Here is a 21,221-nt window from a genome sequence, read left to right on the forward strand (position 1 = left end):
AGGATAGCACAGTTTTTATGATCCAAACATAAAAGTTTAAAGTTTGTGACAGCTTGAGAACACAAAGCAGGATTTAGTGTTTGTGAATATCAAATATTTGGGTTCAGAGCACAGAGCACCTTATCCTGTGAGTGCAGCAGCGCAGCACAAAGGGACCCGTGCATCTCTGTGGCATTCCTCCACTCCTCGCCGTGGTCGGTCACTTCAACGTCCCCCCCCCCCCCCCTCCAGACGGGAGCAACAGATAACACGGGGCTCTTTAGAGAGTGAACTGACTGATGGCATCATGAAAGGTTAGGGGTTAACTGTTGTTATCAGGGAGAGAGCTGTCACCTTTGCAGCAGGTGTGCGGCACAGATACCGGCACCCTCAGAGCTGCTTTGTGCGCTGTGTGTTGCCATCGTCTGCAAAGGATTCTGGGAGCTTTGCCAAACTTCTGAGCCACAAGAGGAATCACTTTTGCCGGAACATTTATTTTTTTCTTGCATGCAAGCACAGTTGGACACACAAGCACGACAGCACCCAAAGCACACACACAAAGCACGAGCTGCAGTTTCATTTTCAGTAACTGTTTATAGTGATGGCCTCCATCCTTCTGTTTGGGTGAAATTCAATAATACATATAATGTCCTCGCTGCAGCACACACAGTCGTTTCCGTGCATTAGCCAATTGTGGCACTCAGTGTACTGTCATTGCAGACAGTGCTTAATGGTGTCACTACTCTTCTTTAACCTCTGCTGCGAGGAAGGACTCGCTCTCCTCCATCTGGCCTGGTCGTCTGTGAGTATTGATTGGCCGCTAACATCCGTTGTTTGACTTTCAGAGAACAGGAGAAGCAGGAGAAGCCCGAGGCCACATTCGGCGAGACCTGGTTGTTCTTTGGGTGCCGTCACCGAGACAGAGACTTCCTGTTCAGGTGAGATGTGTTTCTCTTTTCAGGGACTATTCAAAGAGCCCATACATAAATATATTCACATACTCCATACCTATCTTCCTCAGCCCTTTGAGAATCAGACAAACTCCTCTCCGTACCTACAGCCCTCTTCACCTTGCCACTGTATATTCCATGTACTCAAATCTTTGACCTGCATAATGAACATATCGCTGTCTATACACATGACGTGGGTGTTCTTTACTCCCGCCATCATTGCCAGCATTGTGTACACCATTAAGCAATCACCTCAAGGACTTCATTTAACATCTATGGGAAGAAAATATCGAAATCCAAGGCAACAAGGTATTCACCTGCGAGTGAAAAGGAGTGTTCATGGGCATTTCTCAAGGCAACTCAAGGCAAGATGTTTCATAGAGGTTATGTGACTTTATTATGGTCGGGTCCTACATGCGTTTCCTTTATCAACCTGAAATCAGGCTTTTAGAATAATCAGATATATCTGACTCAGAGGCCAACAAATCTGACAGATTATTTGTCTTCCTTTATTGTACTGAACAAAATCATTCAAAAGATACATGTCAGATATTTAATGTGTTTTATTGAATGGGCTTTTTAATGTTTTTCTATAAAAATGGATCAAAAGACTAAATAAAGGTTAGATCGTAGCATTAACTCACAGTTATGTAAGAGAAGATGATGTATAATGTGCAAATTAGAGTCCTGACAGGGTGAGCCAGACTCTTCCGCTTTGCATCAGGTCTTTACCCGGCTACTGACTAAAGCCGTGAATAACTTGACACAAGATATTGATTTAAAGGTGATTTTTATTTTAAAATGATGTATTTATTCAGCCAATACAATTGTCACTCTGATTTCGGTGGTCTTAAATGCTTTTAAGGCAACAGATTCTCATCAGCCTCCTTGCAGGGTGAATTATTAAACCAAGCACATCGTTAAAACATTAGTCTGCTTATTTGTTAAAACTCACATCAAACTGAACTCAACTCAACTCAACTTTATTTATATAGCACCTTTCATACATAGAAACATGTAGCCCAAAGTGCTTCACAGAGTAACAGACAGTAAGAAAACAACAGCAATGGTAGAATTATAGAAGGCATGAAAAAAGAAGAAATACTTTAAAAAAGAAAAGAAAAACAACACAGTAAAATTAATAAAATAAGTAAGAGTGGAAATAAAAGTTAAAAATAAGGTAGAGTTAACGAGATCAGGTGAACACAATAAATAAATAAGATAAATAAATACATGTTAAAACAATGGTTTAGATAATAATGATGAAAATAATAAAAATGATAATAAAATAATAAAATAATAATAAAAATAATAATAATAATGATACTGATAATGCAGTCCAGGGCTAAAATAAATTACTCCAAATTAAAAGCTAGATTAAAAAGGTAAGTCTTAAGTTTACTTTTAAAAACACCCAGAGAGCTCGCCGTTCTCATGTCCAGAGGCAAAGAGTTCCACAGCCTAGGAGCATAAAAACAGAAAGCCCTCTGGCCGGTACCTGTGTGGGACACACGAGGAACATTTAAAAGGGAAGCATTCGAGGACCTCAGTGATCGGGCTGGAACATAAAATGACAGGAGATCAGTAATGTATGGAGGAGCAAGGCTGTTAAGAGCTTTAAAAACAAGTAAAATGACTTTAAAATCAATTCTAAAAGAAACAGGGAGCCAGTGCAGAGTTTTTAAAAGAGGAGTTATGTGGTCAGTTTTCTTTCTCCTCGTTAAAACTCTAGCTGCAGCGTTCTGAACAAGCTGCAGCTTTCTGAGATATTTTTTGGGCAGGCCTGTAAAAAGGGAGTTACAGTAATCAATGCGGCTTGTAATAAAAGCATGAATTAAAATTTCGGCATCTTTTTGCGTTAAAAAAGGTCTGACTTTTGCAATATTTCTAAGATGATAAAATGAAGTACTTACGACCTTGTTAAAATGAGCATTAAAATTAAAATCTGAATCTAAAACCACTCCCAGGTTTGTGACCTTTGGTTTAATTTGACTGTTAAAATCTCTCAGTGTAGTCTGGAGCTGTTCTCGGGCTGCTTTGGGTCCTATTAAAAGAATTTCAGTTTTGTCTTCGTTTAATTTTAAAAAGTTCTTGCTCATCCATACATTGATGTCAGAAAGGCAGGCGGTGAGGGAGTGAAGAGCATTTGGGTCATTGGGTGAGACAGAGATGTATAGTTGGGTGTCGTCTGCATAGAAATGGTAATTGATGTGATGACTTGAGATAATGTGTCCAAGGGGTAAAATGTATAAGGAGAATAAAATAGGCCCAAGAATGCTTCCTTGAGGAATCCCATAGTTAAAATCGTGTGTCTGAGACACACAGGCACCGAGGCTGGTAAAAAACTGTCTGTTAAAAAGATAAGAACTAAACCAGGATAAAACATGGTCAGAGAGACCAGCCCATTTCTCAAGTCTTTTGATTAAAATGTCGTGGTCGACAGTATCGAACGCAGCACTGAGGTCTAAAAGAATGAGTACTGCCACATTGTTTTCATCTAAAATCAGTCTGATGTCATTTGTGACTTTAAGGAGGGCAGTCTCTGTGCTGTGGTTCGCTCTGAAGCCTGACTGGAATCTCTCTAAAACGTTATTATTGATTAAATGAACTAAAAGTTGATTAAAAACAATTTTCTCTAAAACTTTGCTTAAAAAGGGGAGGTTAGAAATAGGACGGTAGTTTTTTAACTCTGAGGGATCTAAGTTGGGTTTTTTGAGGGTAGGTTTCACCATGGAGGTCTTAAAAACTGAGGGGAAGATGCCTGAGCTGAGGGAGGAGTTGATGATCGTGGTTGTTTCATGTGAGAGACTAGGGAAGCAGGATTTAAACAGTTTTGTAGGGATGGGATCTAAAACACAAGTGGCAGACTTCATCTTGCTCACTACTTCACCCACAGCCCCCTCTGTCATTAAAACAAAGGATGGCATGGTGACTGGAGGCCCGAAGGCAGGGGAATCCCAGGGGGAGTCGCTAACTACATTTAAAATACTGTTCCTGATTAAAACAATTTTTTCTTTAAAAAAGTGTGCAAAGTCTTCACATCTGAGAGTTGAGTCATTATGAGTACGAATGGGTTGGGGGTTTAAGATTCTGTCGATGGTAGTAAAAAGCACTTTGGGGTTATTTTGGTTTTCTAAAATAATCTTTGAGAAATGGGCTTGTCTCTCTTTCCGGACTGCATTATTATAGATAAAAACTTGTTCTTTAAAAATCTCAAAATGAACATGTAACTTGTCTTTCCTCCATCTCCTCTCTGCTTTCCGACATTGTCTCTTGAGCTGACAAATAGCAGCAGTTTTCCAGGGTGGTCTGTGGTGGAGTTGCCTTTTCTTTGTTTGTGCTGGGGCAGCTGTGTCCAGACAGAGTGTGAGTTTTTTATTAAAATCAGTAACAAGGTGGTCAGGTGAGCAGGATGTGGATGGAGGAAAGTTATTCAGCAGATTAGTGAAGTGTTGGGTTACATGTTCATTGATGGTACGCTTTGTGACAGTGGTTTCAGGAGGTTCATTAAAAACAGAAAAGGTGGTGTTAAAAAAGATGCAGAAATGGTCAGAAACGGGGACTTGTGTGATGGATGAAATTTCAATATCAATGCCCTTTGTAATTACTAGATCTAAAGTGTTTCCATGGATGTGTGTGGCAGTCTGTACATGCTGAGTGAGGTTAAAAGACAAAATTAAATCGAGGAAGTCCTGAGCCCTTGTGTCGGTGGAGTTGTTAATGTGAAAGTTAAAATCACCAAGTAAAATCATTTTATCATAGCCAGTTAAAACAATGGACATAAAATCATAAAATTCTGTTAAAAAATTGCTGTTGTATTTGGGTGGGCGGTAGATGGTGACAGTGAGAACTGGCTGCTGTGATTTTATGACCATGGCTAAGTATTCAAAGGTTTGAAACTGACCAAGTGAGCATGATGCACAGTTAAAACCACTAGAAAAAATACTAGCGATCCCTCCCCCTCTCCTGTTCTGTCTGCAGGAGAATAAAAAGTTAAAATTTGCTGGGGAGGACTCTAAAAGGGAAGCAGGTGCAGTTGTGTTGAGCCATGTTTCAGTTAAAAATAAAAAGCTAAGACCATGTTCTGAAATAAAATCATTAATATAAAAAGTTTTACTGGGGAGGGATCTGATATTTAAAAGTGCAAGCTTAGTGGGCTCATTTGGCTTCACGGTACCTGGATGTGTTGGAGTGATTTTTATTAAGTTGCGTGGTGGAGTGATAATATGTGAGGAGGAGGTAAAAGGAGGACGGCTTTGTTTCAGGACTCGATTTGATGAAATAGTGGTAATCGGGAAGAAGACTGGTGGTGATGGTGTAGGAGGTGGAGAGAGACAGAGGGGCGTGTTCGTATGTTGGACATTAGATTGTGTAGTGTTAGATTGGAGATGATCCGCAGGTGAGGAGGTGGGACTGTCAGGTGGGCATGATTGCGGAGTAAATAGTCACCGTGGGTGTGTCTGCACTGCATGCTGCATATTAGCAGCCAGCACATGAGAGCCCAGTTTGTTTGGGTGAAGTCCGTCGCGGTTAAAAAGAGACGCACGGTTCCAAAACAGATTAAAATTGTCTATAAAACCCAGGTTAAGTGCAGAGCATGTAGATAGCAGCCAGGAGTGAAGGCTCAGGAGTCGGCTGAAGCGACCTGCACCACGTCCGACAGTCGGGATGGGGCTTGAAATAAAAACAGTCTTCCCAGAGTGCTGAAGGAGCTTAAAAAGAGAGTTGAAGTCGGATTTTGTTACCTCCGAACGAAGACGGGTCGTATCGTTGGTTCCAACGTGGATAATTATCCTGCTGATGGAAGAGGGGAGCGACGGCAGCATTTCCTGGAGCTTTCTGTGGAGATCAGTGACTGTAGCACCTGGAAGACACTGTGTGACTGCGTTGAAGAACCGTACATTCCTAATTATTGAATCCCCTATGATCAGAGTGGATGGTGGGATGAGGGGCTGTGGGGAAGCAGGTTGGATGTTTTCAGAAGGTGGTGGACTGCACGGATGGGGACGCGCTCCAGCGGTGTTCACCGCAGAGCGCTCCTGCTGAACCCGCGACGGAAAGCCGCCAGCGGAGCTGCAGGTTTGGGAACGTGCTCCAGCGGTGTTCACCGCAGGGCGCTCCTGCTGAACCCGCGACGGGAGGCCGCCAGCAGAGCCCCGGGGGTCAGAGGCGGTGCCAGACGATGGTGAGGAGATGGGATCCGTTGGGGAGAGCACCTCCGCTGACTTTGGACGGGCAAGCTCCGCCGAGCGCCGGTTCACGGCTTCCATTAGGAGCCTGCGGCGGTAAGGGGCAGACCTCCCCGGGGGCTGGTTGTGCTGATGCACCACAGAGGACCTTGCAACCTGCTCTTCGACCAGGCCGGCAGGTCGGGATAGGGAATGGGTGGTAGCTGGTTTTTGGTCGCGGCGTGGACGTGGCGTGAAGTTAGCCGATGCCCAGTGCCGGTGTGGAGGAGAGAGCGATGGAGGCGTCCGCTGGTGGCTTAAAGGTGGGAATTCATCATCCAGGATATCGAAGCGGTTCCCCAGCTTGATGTCCCATGCAGCTGGAACACAGGAGGAACTTCTCTTAATGCGGTCACCGACCACCTCCCACTGCTCCGAGTGGAGCGGAGTGGAGCAGTTTACCCGGAGCTTCGGTCTCGCCCCGCGCAGGAGCCAGGGGTCCGCTGGTATGGAGGTAGTGGGGGCAGCGGGTGGAGTAGAGACCGGCCGGGAAGCCGCGTCGGTCTGTTCCTTAGCCTCGGTGCAGGTGCCCTGGGTGGAGCCTCCAGGTGAGGGAGCAGGGTCGGCCTGGTAGGAGGCATTGCAAGCGACCGAAGGCGAAACAGCGTTGGCCATGCTGGTAGTAGCACAAGCCGGCCCCTCAGTGCCACAGACGGAGGCCTGGGCAGGCCCGCCGAAGACAATTGTATCCAAAAAATTCTCTGCCTCCCGAATTCGGTACAGTTTGTGGATTCTTTCCTCCAACTCCACTATCTTCTCAGTGAGATGGAGACAACTTCCGCAGCCAGAGGGCAAGGTAAGAGACATGGTGTTCCAGGCCCAGTTTGTTTCTTAGAATTCTCGACCGGGAGCACCGATTGTTTAAATCCCGCTTGTAATGAAGGATAAAAACAGTAGTAAAAAGACTGTAAAATAGGTAGCAAATGTTGATACTTAAAACTGGTTAAAAAGTTTGATTCGAGAGGCTGTAATCTAGCGCGCTATTTTGCGCGCCTGCCAGCACGACCCGGAAGCAAACAGGAAGTGCATCAGGGACTCATCCACCTTCAGTTCACCATTTCCACTGATGCTAAAGTCGGACGAGGTGAGCAGGACTTCTGCCGGAATATTTACCTTGACACTTCTGTCCTCATTCAGCTCTCCATCTTCTCTTTGACGTTGACCCACCTTTGATCACACCTGTAAATGAGGCACATGTCACAACTTTGAACATGATCATAACTATCACCACTGTTTGTGGTTAAAGTAATTTTGCAGAGATCAGCAGCTCAGAGGTTCTCTCACCAGCTCTGGATTACAGGACAGGATGTTACTCCACTTTTCCCTCTCAGAGATGGTTGGGGTCCTCAGGCTGCCCTCACATCTGTGCCCGCTAACTGTCTGACCAGTCTAAGACCACACTAACGTTTTTACCAGTGTCAACAGGCAGAGGGGGAATGTGACAGACTCCTCCTGATTTGATGAGACGTGTGTGATCAGGTAGTCCCTTTTGATCAATCAGAATCAAGTATTTGACTCATCTGGAGTCAGATGTGTGGACTAATTTAGCATTTTAAGAATATTTATGTTCCTCCCCTCCACACATGAGATCTCTAAGAACTAGGTTCCTCCTTTTTTGTTTTAGTGTTCCAAACTTTAATTCAACTGGCTTCTGTTCAAGACCACACCTTTTACCACAGTATCAACAGGCAGTGGTGACAAATATGATTTGACATGATGTGTAAGATCAGATTGTCTCTAGGTGTTGGAGTTTTGTCCAATCAGATTCAAGTATTTATCACAGCTGGGCATTCATTTATCTCATATGTGGTCCTGCTCCAGCTTTGGACTGCCAGCACAACTTATTGTTTAGTTTTTTTGGTCTGCAACTTTGTTGCTTTGGTTCCATCTCTCTGCTCCCCCTGCATAGGTTGTGGCTGACAATCTCTCTTTGATTCAGCTGCTAAATATTATTTCATATTGTAGCTATTAAAATGAGGGATGGAATCAATTTTAAATAGAACAATTCAGCACTCAAATATCGATCAAGTAAAACTACAAACTTACAAAGGACTGTCATTCAGCTCAGATAGTTTAATATCTGTCAGCTATCAAATCCATACTCAGCCATCCTTATATTTAGCAGATATATCACTATATATTTATGGAAGATCAGAGACCAAACAGACCTTTTATGATGACTGAATATTGGTCCTAAATGTGTCTGCTGGTCAGAAATGTGAATCTAAATGTGAATGCTTATATGTGGCTGAATACATTAAAACAAATCTACTGTTTGCATACAAGTCTGCTGTTTAACCTTTGAAGTTGTTACTTTCAGACAGTGTTGTGTTCACAACTTGTTTCCTCAGCCAGTGCAGCTGTTAAGTTTTTGAAGGCTAATCCTAAATATATCTGATAAGAGATTAATTTAATCCGCCACAGAGAAAGGATTTTGAATCGACAGGCGGACTCAACACTAGATGCAGATTTGATAAAAAGCAACTGAACCACAACTCTGTTGTTTATTACCTGTGGGGGTATTACATCATTTTTATTTTCTGGTTTTGGTTTAGTGCTCCACACACTCAAGGTTTTCCATCTTTCATACAGTGTATCAGAAGTCTGTATTTAAATAGTGAAATCCCTCTAATCCAACCTATTTTCACGAGTACTTGGATTGACCTGATGTTATGTTAAAGCGCTGTAGATTGACTTCCACCTGCGAGTAGATCATGGCTCTGATCTCTGCCAGGCATTAGCCTCCTAATACATGCTAATTGATCGGCTCCTGCCGCTATCAGCAGCACACGTGCTGGTGCTGGTGCACTGATCGAGTTCTGCTGCAGGATTAAGTACTGTGTGAATGGATTAGCATCCTTAAACACACACCAGCACATCACAGAGGATGCTGTTTGTTCCCCTTTGTTTCCTCTATCCCTTAGTTAAATATGGACTCACAGGCAGGTAGTGGGCTGTGTTTGTTCACAGTGTGGGCATCTCTGATGAACACCCCCGCAGTGTTGACCAAAGTGATTAGTCTGTGTTTTTATGAGCCACCCATGAAGAGTTGTACTTGATTTAAATAGGTTAGCAGAATGAGAGCAACATACCTGCAGCTGAATTGGCTGCCTGCATGCATCTCTGCTGGATTTATATCAAAGTAAATGCAATGTGAGGTTTGGCATTGATTTTTGAATGCTGAAACTTGGTTCAAAGAGTTTGTAGCATTTCAGATCAAGTGGTTATAAAAAGGAGGATTCATTTAAACTTGCTTTTTTTAATTTAAAGTAATCAGCTTTTTATTGACTGATTGACATCTTTATGTCAAATGTAATAAATGAAAGTGGAGAAGCAATATTAAGTATGAAAAGTAAACACATCCTCAGTTGAAACCCAATTACAAAAGTGAAGAAAAAACATATAACTCTTATTCAAGTGGCAACCACAGCTGTGGAGAAATGAAGCCCCTGCAGAAGTACACAAATTGCAGTTCCTTGAGTGTCCACTTGAGGCTGGCTCCAAAAGCTAAGTAAGGCTCATCAGGCCCCATGTAATAATGCCTGTTCTTGTAGCAAAGTTAACATGTTTACAGACAGGAGTTAAATGATTGTCCAAGTGACTTCTATGTAAAGTCAATATAAAGATTAGACACGGCCCTTGTCATGCAACACAATGTGTGCCGCAAGTTGCACAAATGGAGCGAGTCCCACAGGGGAATGACGTGATTTCATGACACAGTCGCCGCTCGCTTCATTCGCTTATTTGCGAGAATTAAAAAATCAGATCTTCAGCAAATCATTCTTTTTTTGGTATTGAACTTTTGATTGAACTTTTCAAAGGCTTGGTACATGGCAAACTTAATATTTTCCTCCATACAGGAACAGGTAATATATAATTAACAATGAACTCTGGTGACAGAGTTAGCACATTTTTAATGAAAATAAAAAGATAGGCAGCAGATACAAAAGAAAGTGGATACATAATAATATCAACTAATATGTTCATATACAGTATCTGTATACATGTACACTTGCACATGCACTCATACCTTCATACATGCATATCTACAAACGCACACATACCTAACCTGCTTCTACATATATCACATAGACATGTTGCTGAGGTATACAGTATTGCAGGATTCACTTGGGGGAAGGGAAGCAAAACAAAACAACAAAATCAGAATCCTAATGGGGGTCATTATGAACCTTTATGTAGTCCCAAAACATGTCCCATGGGGTCACCCCCTCCCCTCTGTCATCACTTAATCTACTTAGCATACATTCATAGGATGCAGTTTCAGTCATTGCACAGACCCATTCTTTCACCTGTGGAATTTTCAGCGAATCATTCTTGCTGCAATGGCCAATCGGCATGAAGATCCTCCAGTGATGTATGAAGTGAAGAACGGACCGTTGTGTGGCTAACCTGTACTGTGCGACCCCACCTGTTTGTTTTTTTAAATCCAAGCAGGAATATAAAAGAGCTTGCCAGGAGGAACGTGAGTGAGGAGGTCAAATGATGTGGTTAGCTTTGAAAACATTTGTCTGCCACTTGATTCCAGCTATCTGTTGTAATGGAAAGTTAGCACTGCCCCAATTAGCATCACTGGCCTCTTGTCTTTCAGTACTTGCGTACACGGGAATGGAGCAAGTTATTTGTTGAAATTAAGCGAGTAAACACAGAACATTCTGGCGATTAAATACGTGCAAATAAAGCAAGCAAAAGATTTTCCAGGGGACTATAAGCCCATCTCGTTACATGTTTCTAGCCTGAATGAAGATTAGGATAAGTAGACCTAAAGCCCACTGCTGAACAGTTTTTTAAATGGTCGATACTCTCATCTTTGCTGGTTTTGTCCTGTCCATGTGAAAGTAATGTTGTTAGTAACATCTCTATCTTTAACAAAGTTATCACTCTCTGGAGATCTTGGCAATGAAAATGTTTGAGATGTTTTTGTAGCGTACAGTTTCTAAACTATTGTGACACCTACCCCACAGCAGCAATTTCAGACATAAACAATAACTACATAGAAATAATCGATCTTTATGCTGATGGCCTTGTTTGCTTTTGTAGCCTATAAAACAGCATCAATATTACTTTTAGTGCGTCTCATTATGAGCCAAAAACTCCTCCAAGGAGCTTTAGACAGAGTAAAGTTCCAGGTTCAGATGTCCCACAAACCCACCCATCACAGATTGTTATTCACTTTCTCCTCAGAATTGTGTGAGCACAGGTTTTCCTTGACATCATAACCCTCCTTTCAGTGAAAAATAAAGAATATTTTTGGAAGTAATTCTTTTTTATTTGCTTTGAACACAATCTGCAGCGTATTAAAGTCTACCAAACCCATTAACTTTACAATGCATGATGGATGTGAGGAGCTTTTGTGGGTTAAAATTACAAATGCCCCAGAATTCTGGTTGAATGTGGCCGACTCTTCTCCAATTGAGTTTTCCCGCTGACAAAAACCAAACAAGGCGTGCGATGCAACTCAATAATCCAAAGAATTTAACGTCCCCTCTGAGAGCTTGATGCCAATCTGCCTGTTTGTCACATCAAACCTGTCCTCCCCTCTCCGCCCGCCTACACTTATTCTCTCCCCCTCTCCTGACTTCTCCTTTCACGGATAGTGATTTCATGCAGGAGGGGGAGCGTAACTGAAGGCCTGCTGGGATCACGTTAGGGTCCGGGATATCGCCACAGGCTGTTATTTGTATAAACACACGGAGGAGTCTGGCAGATTTTGGGCTTGACTGTTTTCTCAGAAGTCAGCTGTCTTTTGTCATCTACCAGTTTCTGCTCACACGGTTATCAATCTGATGATTCATATTCAGACGACAAACAAGACAGACAACTCCGTCCTTCTTCTTGTTTTTCATGTTGCGCTCTCGTTCAAACAGACTTTTTAATCACACATCTCGGTCAAAAGACGTGATTTATTTTAATAACTCCAGTCAAAGGTTAGATTGAAAATAAAAGCAGAAAAAGCAACAATTGTAGAAGATTCATATTAAACCAAGACACCAAACTCACCTCTACCTTTTGTATTTTCACAGCAGTGTCTGTTTGTTATTGGAAAACGCCTTATTTTAGTCTAGGGGCTGCTGGAAAACACAGACCCTCGAGGCGAAGACCTTCACCCATGATCTCAGAGCCGCCGTTTGTTATGTGTGTGTCTCCAATCTTGTCTGTGTGTGTGTTTCTGCTCATTCCGACTGCTTAGCTCCAAACAAGATGCTCTGAGCTTTGGTAAACCCTCACTCTCTCTCCACCTTCCTCTTTCCTCTCCTACTGATAGCACCCCAGGCACTGTACAACACACAGAGGCAGGAGACGGAGTGTTAGTTGGCAAGCTGACCACATAGAGCGAGCAAGGTTACACCGAAAACTGTGATGCTGGGAGGGTTGTGTAAAGGTGCTTCTACAGTTGCTCAACCTTGCTTATGAAACCCATATCTTTGCACTTGTCTTGTTAAAAAAAGGAATTGGTTGTTTACCCGTCAGTTTTATGTTTTATTAAACTCGACAGTTGTTACGCTCTTGCAGAATAATCTGCACAGGAGTTCATATGTCTTGTTAGGCAGCAAGTTTTTCTTAAATCTTGAGGCAGTTTGGGTGTGAAAGGGTAACAGTCAGTTTGTTCAACACAGAGCATTAATTGGCCAGAAGTTTTTGCATTTATTTCTGAGTTATAATAAAAAAAAAACCTGGACAACTGTTATCTCACAAGGTTAGAACAGTTATTTTTCAAACATCAGGAACAACCTGCTCAGGATTACTGTAATAACGATGTGGGGAAATTGGATTTTGTAATGACCTGAAATATTTGGATGTGTCACTGCAATCCTGCACAGAGAGGAGCTGGAGGGATTTGTGTCCAGCGGTACCCTGAGCCACCTCAAGGTGTGCTTCTCCAGAGACGACCAGGAGGAGGAGGGACGACCCAAATACGTCCAGGACAACCTGCTAATTAACAGGCAACATGTCATGGAAGTCCTGCTCCAGCAGAAGGGTTACCTCTTTGTCTGCGGGTGAGTCTGACACTGATAATAATAAAATATATTCATCTCTGTGTTCACCTGGCGGGGGGGTGTCATGGTGTGGCACTGTGTGTGAAGAGACAGCAGAGCCTCTCTCTTTATCTGTCGTCGCTCTGTGAGTATATTAGCACGCCTGGTTTATTTTAAAATGTGTCTCTGAAGTCTGAAGTGAACTTGTAGATCTGTGGAGGTGCCTTTGTCTGTTGATGGCTGACATAAAGTGCATATATAACCATGTTTCATGAATAAACTATCACATTTTTCAAAATGACAGTGGAGTTGTAACACGTGAAAACATCGGACTGTATAAAAAGATGGGTAACATGACTTTAAACCCAAAAGTGAAGCCAAAAGACTTTCCGAGCTCCTCTTACTCACTGGCTGTAATGTACGTCACAAAACCCACCCACCAAAACAAGAATCTGTTCAGCCATAGACTGAGCTGACCTCAGGGACCTTTCCCCTCTTATCATGAAGTTCAGTGTGTTGGTTAGCAAACAGGGCAAGACGTAGATACAATCAATATACTTCAGCGACTTATTTCATAGTTGATTAAACAGAAATTTAAATTCTGCCTAACCAGTTAGTCTGGAGGTGAGAAAACTCTCAGAAAACAGTGAAAGTTGAGCACAACTTATTTAACCAGCTAAACTCTGGATCACCACACAGTCCCTGGGTGTCAGGTCAAAAAGAAAAACCAATAGGAGTCGTGCAAATCCAAGCGCACAGTTTAAAATGTGTGACCAGTGGTAACAGATTTGTTATCCATGCACACAGTTTGCAAATCCTTACCAAGCGGCAACCTCCGGTCTTAAAATATGAAGCCCATGCGAAAGTATTAAAACTGTAGTTCATTGAGCGTCCACTTGAGGCTAGCTGCAGACACACTGGAAACCACATACACACCCATTCAAAGGAGACTATCTTTACAGCAGAAATAAACACGTTTACAGCCTGGTTCAAAAAACGTCTTCATTCTGAATAGCTCATTTCTCTATCTGGCACACACTGTACGGGGTTACACTTTCTAATAACATTTGAAGATCTTAAACTTACGAGTTTGCCCAAATAAGGTCATGCCTGACTTGACTGACAGGCGGGCACCCTGTAGCTGCTAGCAGCTAAAGGCTAAAGGCCCGCCTCTTTACCTCACACTAGCTCGGACAAAGTTAGGTTGTGTTCAGCATTTCAATATGGCTCCCACCAGCAATCAGCTTCAAACCAGCGCTTCAGAAACAGATGGGTGACGTCACGGATACTACGTCCATTAATTAAACAGTTTTGATCCTTACACACAGATTATAAACTGTGCGCACAGATTTCTACGTAGCTTTTATTTTCTTGAACTCCAACCAGGGGCCTCAGTAGATCACACAGTTAGTTAGTGAGCAATGTCAAATTGCCCTGCTGAGTGGCTAATGCAAGCAGAGCTAGCACCACCAGTCTTCAATCCTGTCGAGTGGCTTTATGCCAAGTTTAACCAAACACAGCTTATTTAAAACTTAAACTCCCCTTTTTAAAATCAAAATCCTGCCAAAGTGCACCACGGTATGAGATCTGTCCACTGCACCTTTTAACACACAGGCTGTAGAGCATTACAGCATTAATGCAGCCTCGACTAATGGTGGTGGAACATGTGACCAACATTTTGAGCCTACAACAATAAAAGTATTGATACTTAGTTTGACTGACCAGTAATTCTGGTGCTGACTATTCAGGGTGATGATGTTTAAGTCTTCTAAACATCCAAACACATCCCTAATCAATACCATGGATCCACCAGCTGATCCTGGCAGTGCAGACTCCGGCTCCGAAAAACATCACTCTTGCAATAAATCAACGCCTGTCTTTGCAGGTAATTTGGCTTCACTTTTGTGCACTTGTCGGAAAAAGAGACACATCACCCATCTTTCTATAAAGTTAATGAGCTACATATGTACAGATGTCCTCCCTGTTTATCTCTTTAACATGAACTAATCTCTGTGAAGGCAGTGAAGGCATGTTCACAGTATTTCACAGCTCTGTAAAAATAGGTAAAGAGACGATGTCATGAAATACAATCCTCATTTCAGCTTATTTTATTCAGGCTTCCAGAAAAACAAATACCACAACATTTCACAGAGACGAATTGTCGCCAACAGCGGAGTAAGACGAACATAAAAGAAACCTTGCTGTGGTGCTAAACAACACTCTGCCTGTAGACACGCCGCCTTTAAGATGTTGCAGTGGACACTGGAACGGTGTCAGACATGACGTAGCCGAGAAGCAATTCAGTGCCAAGTGCTGCTGCCAACCTCACCTGTCCACTGAAGACAAACTCTGCTCCCAGCAAAGCAGATAGTTCATAAAAAATTAACACAAGTTGCTGAAGTGCCTTGCTTCAAACCAACTAACTCCAAAATCCTGTCTGTAACTCCCTGTGCTGCTGCTGACTCCACACTGATGTAACACCTTGTACAGTTTGAGGCGTTTATTGAGTAAACATGTCTCCTCTTCCCTTTTTCTCCATATCACAACATAGTGTCAGAATAAATACAGCACGGCAAATCAAAACACACAGAGCCATATAGCAAGTCAAGTCAGATCAACATTCCTATAACTTTATATCACTCCTCCATCAAGAGAAGTCGTCTCTCATCACTGCCAGACCGCTCAGCTCACCTTTTGAGTAAATGATCTTTGAAACATCAGAGCTGGCTGAATCCCTCAGAGTCAGAAACTTCACTTTAAGTCCACAGGATGATGAATCTCTCACAATATGCTGCCACAGCAAGATAGAGATTTCAGCAATTTCCTTTCAAGCTGCTCTGCTGGACTGGCAGCACTTGCTGCTTCCACAAAAAATGGGCTTGCCTCTGTGCTTTGTGATGTGATTTTTCTAATGCTCTTTTCTTTTTCCACCAGAGATGCTGAGAACATGGCTAAGGACGTGAACAACACCCTGATAGAGATGATAAAGGCAGAGCTCCAGGTTGATCAACTGGACGCCATGAAGACACTGGCGGGGCTGAGAGAGGAGAAACGCTACTTGCAGGACATCTGGGGCTGACAGCGTTAGACAAGATAAGGGAGTTCTGCAGCATCCACTCGTCTCTTCAACACCTTTAAAAAAAAAAAAAAAAAAAAAAAAAAAAATCAGCCTCCTCAGCTGTAACCTCTAGAACCGTAAAACTGCGGATGCTGAAGCCTAGACTTACTTTACACCAGCCTATGCCTCAAAGATGGAATGTAGCTTGCTGACCCGAGGATATCAGTCCACTACATCATCTCAGGCTCTGCTGTTTGAACAGAAATGACCTTGGTCAGGGCAGTGTTGCTGGAGATTGGTCCCTCAGTGTGAAAATGCTTTTAGCGTCGACAAGCCTCTTTCCCTGCCTTCGTCCTGTCTGGGGAAAAGGCATTTACTTCCGTCGTCTGTGATGGAGTGACTTTGATGAGACTGAGAGCGGGATATAGCTGCAACCTAAATGGAAACAACAGAGCAATTTTAAACAACACACCAACAGTAAATCGTTTATTGTCATTCAGGAGGAATGAAAATGTTTTTTAAGTTATGGAGTATTTTTTTCTGGACTCAACACAACACCTCCGACTGCACCACAGTTTAGCTCAAAAGTCACACACGGTTATTATTCTTTAACTTTTAAATTATTATTTTACAGTTCATCTCAATAACAAAGAGTAAGTTTGATCCGTTTGTTTTAGCTTAATGTGGTTTAATGAAGGGATGAAACGGGTCCTCAACAGACACATGAGGAACAATTAAAACAGCGAGTTGAAAAATGAAACACAATACCCTTTAATACCAGCAGAGGGCACTGTCTGCCTTAAAGTTCTCTTGTTCAGCGTTTTCCGTCTTTTATGTTTGTAGCAGAATAGAGGAATACAGACACTAATATATTTGCAGACTGATTTAGCATTTTTAATCCATATTCAATCATCTATTGATAAACTGGTTGACAATATCATTCTCTCTCTCTCCTTCCAACTCTCTTTTCTTCCTTGCATGCATGTTGTCAATGATGTCTGCACACAACAGACGTTACAACTCTGTTCGAGCTGATGCTGCTTCATTGCTGATCATTCTTTCTGCTGTTTTCATTTGCTCCTGTAACTTTACTACCAAGAAGAAGCATCTCCTGTCCTTTCAAAATAAAAGCATGTCTGCTGTCAAAACAGGAACAAACTAATCTGGGCGTGAGACATAAAAAGGCAAAGTACAAGATTAATAAATACATGTTTTACGAGGCAATGTCTTCACTAAAGCATGGACATAACCATAAAGCTTAAAATGTGATTTCTTTCATCACTTTTTATGGATGTATCATGAACCCAGCATCATGAATTATAATGTGCAGGTCAAGGTTTTTTTTTTATTCAAAGTATTGAGATGATGAATATCTTTTCATCCTATTTCAGGTTGAAGGAAAACGTTTTTTAAAAAGTGTTGAACTAAACCAAAACTCTCCTGTAAATGAAGTCTCTGGATGCAGATACGTTTCAGAGCTTTGTTATTCTCCTGTATTAAATTGTGGAGAGCTGAGAATCCCAATGATAATCCCCCGCTCTAAATATATCAGGCTAACTCTGTTTGTGTCTGTCGGCCCCAGCTGACTGCCAGTTTTGGAAAGAGTGAACTCCAACTTTTCTAAGTCCCTGCAAACCCAACGAAAATCTCCCAAACTGTGGTGAAATTAAACACAACTGTGCCTTGTGTGATCAGGAATTAAAAGACATTTCAGTGTAAACTATCGCTGTCTGCTGCCTTTCTTTTATTGTGCACACAGATGTGTTTGTAGATGACCTTAGTAAAAGTGTATTTGAAGTGGGACTGGGAACAAGTGGTGCATGCCCAAGAAGCACTGGCAATAATTTGGGAGCTAATGAAGTGTGATTGATTGAGAGTGATTGTTTTATTTAAATGCAGAGATCATTTAATTGTTCAAGGTGACTTTGGTCCAAAGATGAAGGCATACTCTGCTAATTGAAGGCTTTTGCGTCGGGCTTTTTAGCGCCGTTCAGAGCCCCAGAGAGAGGGGCTTCTCAGAATAAAATCTTCTAACAGCAGTCTCTTTATTTATAGTCTTGTAGCAAAGGGAGAGAAAAACATGTTTACAATCTGAGCGGCCTGCTCCGTAGATGACACCCCATTCGCTACATTTCTAAGCGGAGTAAACAAAACATGCACTGTCGCAGAAAACAATCCCTGATGGTGAATAATTGGTTTAATACATTGTGGCCGATGGTGGAGCTGTCCTTGTGTTTGTCCAGGCGGTGCACCTCATCGTCCTCATCTCTCAGTGTCCTGCTGCTTCGCCCAAGTCACAGGAGTAGAGGACAGAATCAAAATAATGATGCTGTGTGCGCCTAACAGCGCCACCAATCTCATCTCACGCACACTCGCACACTAGTGATGATACATAGCCTCCATTTAAACCAATTTGTTGTTGGAGGAATGACAGCAACTTGCATGTGTGCTGCAACAAACAGGAAAGTTTCATCAAAGTGGCTGATCATTAAAAGTGAATAATTTAAGAACCAGGAAGTACACTTGAAGCAGTGCTGCCCTTATTTACCAATCCTATTAAAATACCCTCATCTCTATTTAAAAAATGACCCCCGCCGTAAGACGGAGAGCCTGCCGGCTGCTCGTGTCACCTCGTCCAGCTCCCTCCTAGGACTGATGAAGTTTTAAATTATGTCTTCATAATTAAAAAGGTTCACAGTGGCGTTTTTTGTCCCGCAGCGTGAGCAAAAGACGGAGCCGAGGAGACGGTCAGGAATAAATCAGAGCGCTGGAGGTCAGAGCGACCGCAGAATAGTAGCACCTCTATGATAGATACCCCCTTGTTAAGTCGGGCTTAAATGAAGCAGAAAGATGTGTGCTGAAGATAATGACTGTTATTATGGAAGTGTTGAGCGAGCCAAGTGGGGAGATGCACTTGATGTCAATGAGCTGAGAGATTTTTAGAAAGACCTGCTTAACACGCGGCTTCCTGCTGCAGAGAGTACAAAGCGTGATGATGGGGGAGAGTAAGTGGAACCTCCCACACCCTCCCTCCCTCCCTTAGTTCTGCAAAGAAGTGTGCCTTAATTAGGCCAATGACAATATGTCCAATTCATTTAGCTAAGGTCTGAGTTTCAGGAGTAAACAGAAAGTTTAAAGTTTTATCCCTTAAACTTTAGGAGATTCAACTTTTCAACTTTTCAACTCATGAAGTAAACATGAAGGTCATTTTACCGTTAACTACTAAATGAGTTTTTCAGTTTCTATGAAGCATTCAGCTTGTTTATAGGAAACATAATCAACCATATATACGGTGGCTGCTTTTCTCTAACATTCAGTCTCCAGGGTTTGAAAGCTCAAGTCCTGCTAAAATACTGCACAGATGTTTTTCCAGGTGTCTGATGAATTGTTGTCCTTTACCTGACGCTTTGCAGCAGCTAACGTAAACACCAAACAGTGAAAGATGGTAAGATATTGAGTCCTGTGTCAAAGCACAACAGCTAATTTTAGCATTCAACCGCTTACCAGATGGTTTCAATATTAATATTAGTTTTACAAGATATTATCAGAAAGCTTTGCCATTTCCTTTCGTATGTTAGCTACGAATTTTCTCCCAATGCTCCAGCATTAACTTGTTAGCTAGTTATAGAGACAGCTAGCACTAGTGAACCACTTACTAGCTAGTTTTACAGTTACATAGGGAGTGGCTGAATGTTGATATAGTGTGATAGTAATATTAAAAAATATTAAAGAAAAAGCAGAACCTTTAGCTAACATAATTTAAGCTAATTTCCTATTTACTGGAATTGATGTTCTTGCTAGCATAACTTTAGCCAATGAGTTGCTAAATGTCAGCATTAGCTGTCTTCTATGTGAGGATAATGTATAATGAGATCAGACCTTTACTTACTCTCCCTAGATTCTAATTTGCATAACCACTGAAGACATGAACATTGTGACACAGAATATTATATATTTCAAAATAACTTATTTTTTCTCAAAGCTTTAAAGCTGACACTGTCATATTTTAACATGGTGTATATTATCACTACAGATCATACTTTAAGGCTACGTCCACATGTATACAGATATTTCCTAAAACAGATATTTTTCTCTCCGTTAAAATAAAATCCTGTCTACACCAGAAGTGTTTCGGAATATCTCTCTGTCTACACGACAATATAGAAACGGTTGAAACACCTGCATAAGCATGCCAGGCCAGTAAGTGATGAGAACAAGTATTCAGTCCGTCACGTCAAACATTATAAAAGAACATTGTAGGCCCGTTCGTTAAGCCTCTATTCGAGCGTGTGGTATAATTATGAAGAACAGTGAGGTTTCGAAACAATACATATAAACAACAATTGCAAAGAACAGGTGCATTAGCATTTACCAAAACTTTTGTTTTTGCTGTTCATCCAAAAACGAGACACCAGAGTTTTCAATAATCTCCACCTTACCTTGGAAGGAGTTTTTGAAAACCTCCATTTTTAGTTCCCTGAAACTCTGTTTGTGTGTGGGTGTGAGACCAAAACAGAGAAATAAATGTTTGCTAAAATATACATATATGTGTAGATGGGTCATATTTAACCAGCTCTGCTGCTGCTGCCTGGATTGCAGGACAGGATGCTGTTCCACTTCTCCTTTCAGAGATGGTTGTGGTCCAGTAGGTCCTCAGGCTGCTCTCACATCTGTGCCCACTGACTGTCACATTGATGTTTTAACAGTGCTTATCAATTTAGAACGTTAAAGGAAGCTAATGTTTTGCCACAGTGTCAACAGGTAGAGGTGAAAAGTTCAGGACTTCGTATCGTGGATTGATTTAATCTGACGTGTGTGATTAGGATGTCCCTGGCATCACTTTTGTGTTGTTTGGGGTTTTGACCAATCAGAAAGAAGTATTTAACACAGCCAGGTAATAAATAAGAAAGCTGGGTACTAACCAAGCGGCAACCTCCAGTCTGAAAATGAGTCCAATGCGGAAGTGTTAAAAGCTGCAGTTCATCGAGGATCTGCTTAAGGCTAGCTCCGG

At 42.0% G+C, this 21,221-nt stretch overlaps 1 protein-coding gene across 3 annotated transcripts in view; it reads left to right on the top strand.

Moving 5' to 3' along the window:
* Positions 1 to 17,933, top strand: part of mtrr (5-methyltetrahydrofolate-homocysteine methyltransferase reductase) — a 43,400-nt gene extending 25,467 nt beyond the window's left edge. For all 3 annotated transcript variants that reach the window (XM_034706481.1, XM_034706482.1, XM_034706479.1), the window contains 3 exons: positions 825 to 917; positions 12,997 to 13,173; positions 16,087 to 17,933. In XM_034706481.1, the coding sequence (XP_034562372.1) occupies positions 825 to 917; positions 12,997 to 13,173; positions 16,087 to 16,231 (415 nt within the window). In that variant the 3' untranslated portion in view covers positions 16,232 to 17,933. The remainder of the gene's footprint in view (positions 1 to 824; positions 918 to 12,996; positions 13,174 to 16,086) is intronic.
* Positions 17,934 to 21,221: the final 3,288 nt, after the last annotated feature.

Source organism: Notolabrus celidotus, chromosome 17, assembly GCF_009762535.1.
Source record: "Notolabrus celidotus isolate fNotCel1 chromosome 17, fNotCel1.pri, whole genome shotgun sequence".
Classification (NCBI taxonomy): domain Eukaryota; kingdom Metazoa; phylum Chordata; class Actinopteri; order Labriformes; family Labridae; genus Notolabrus; species Notolabrus celidotus.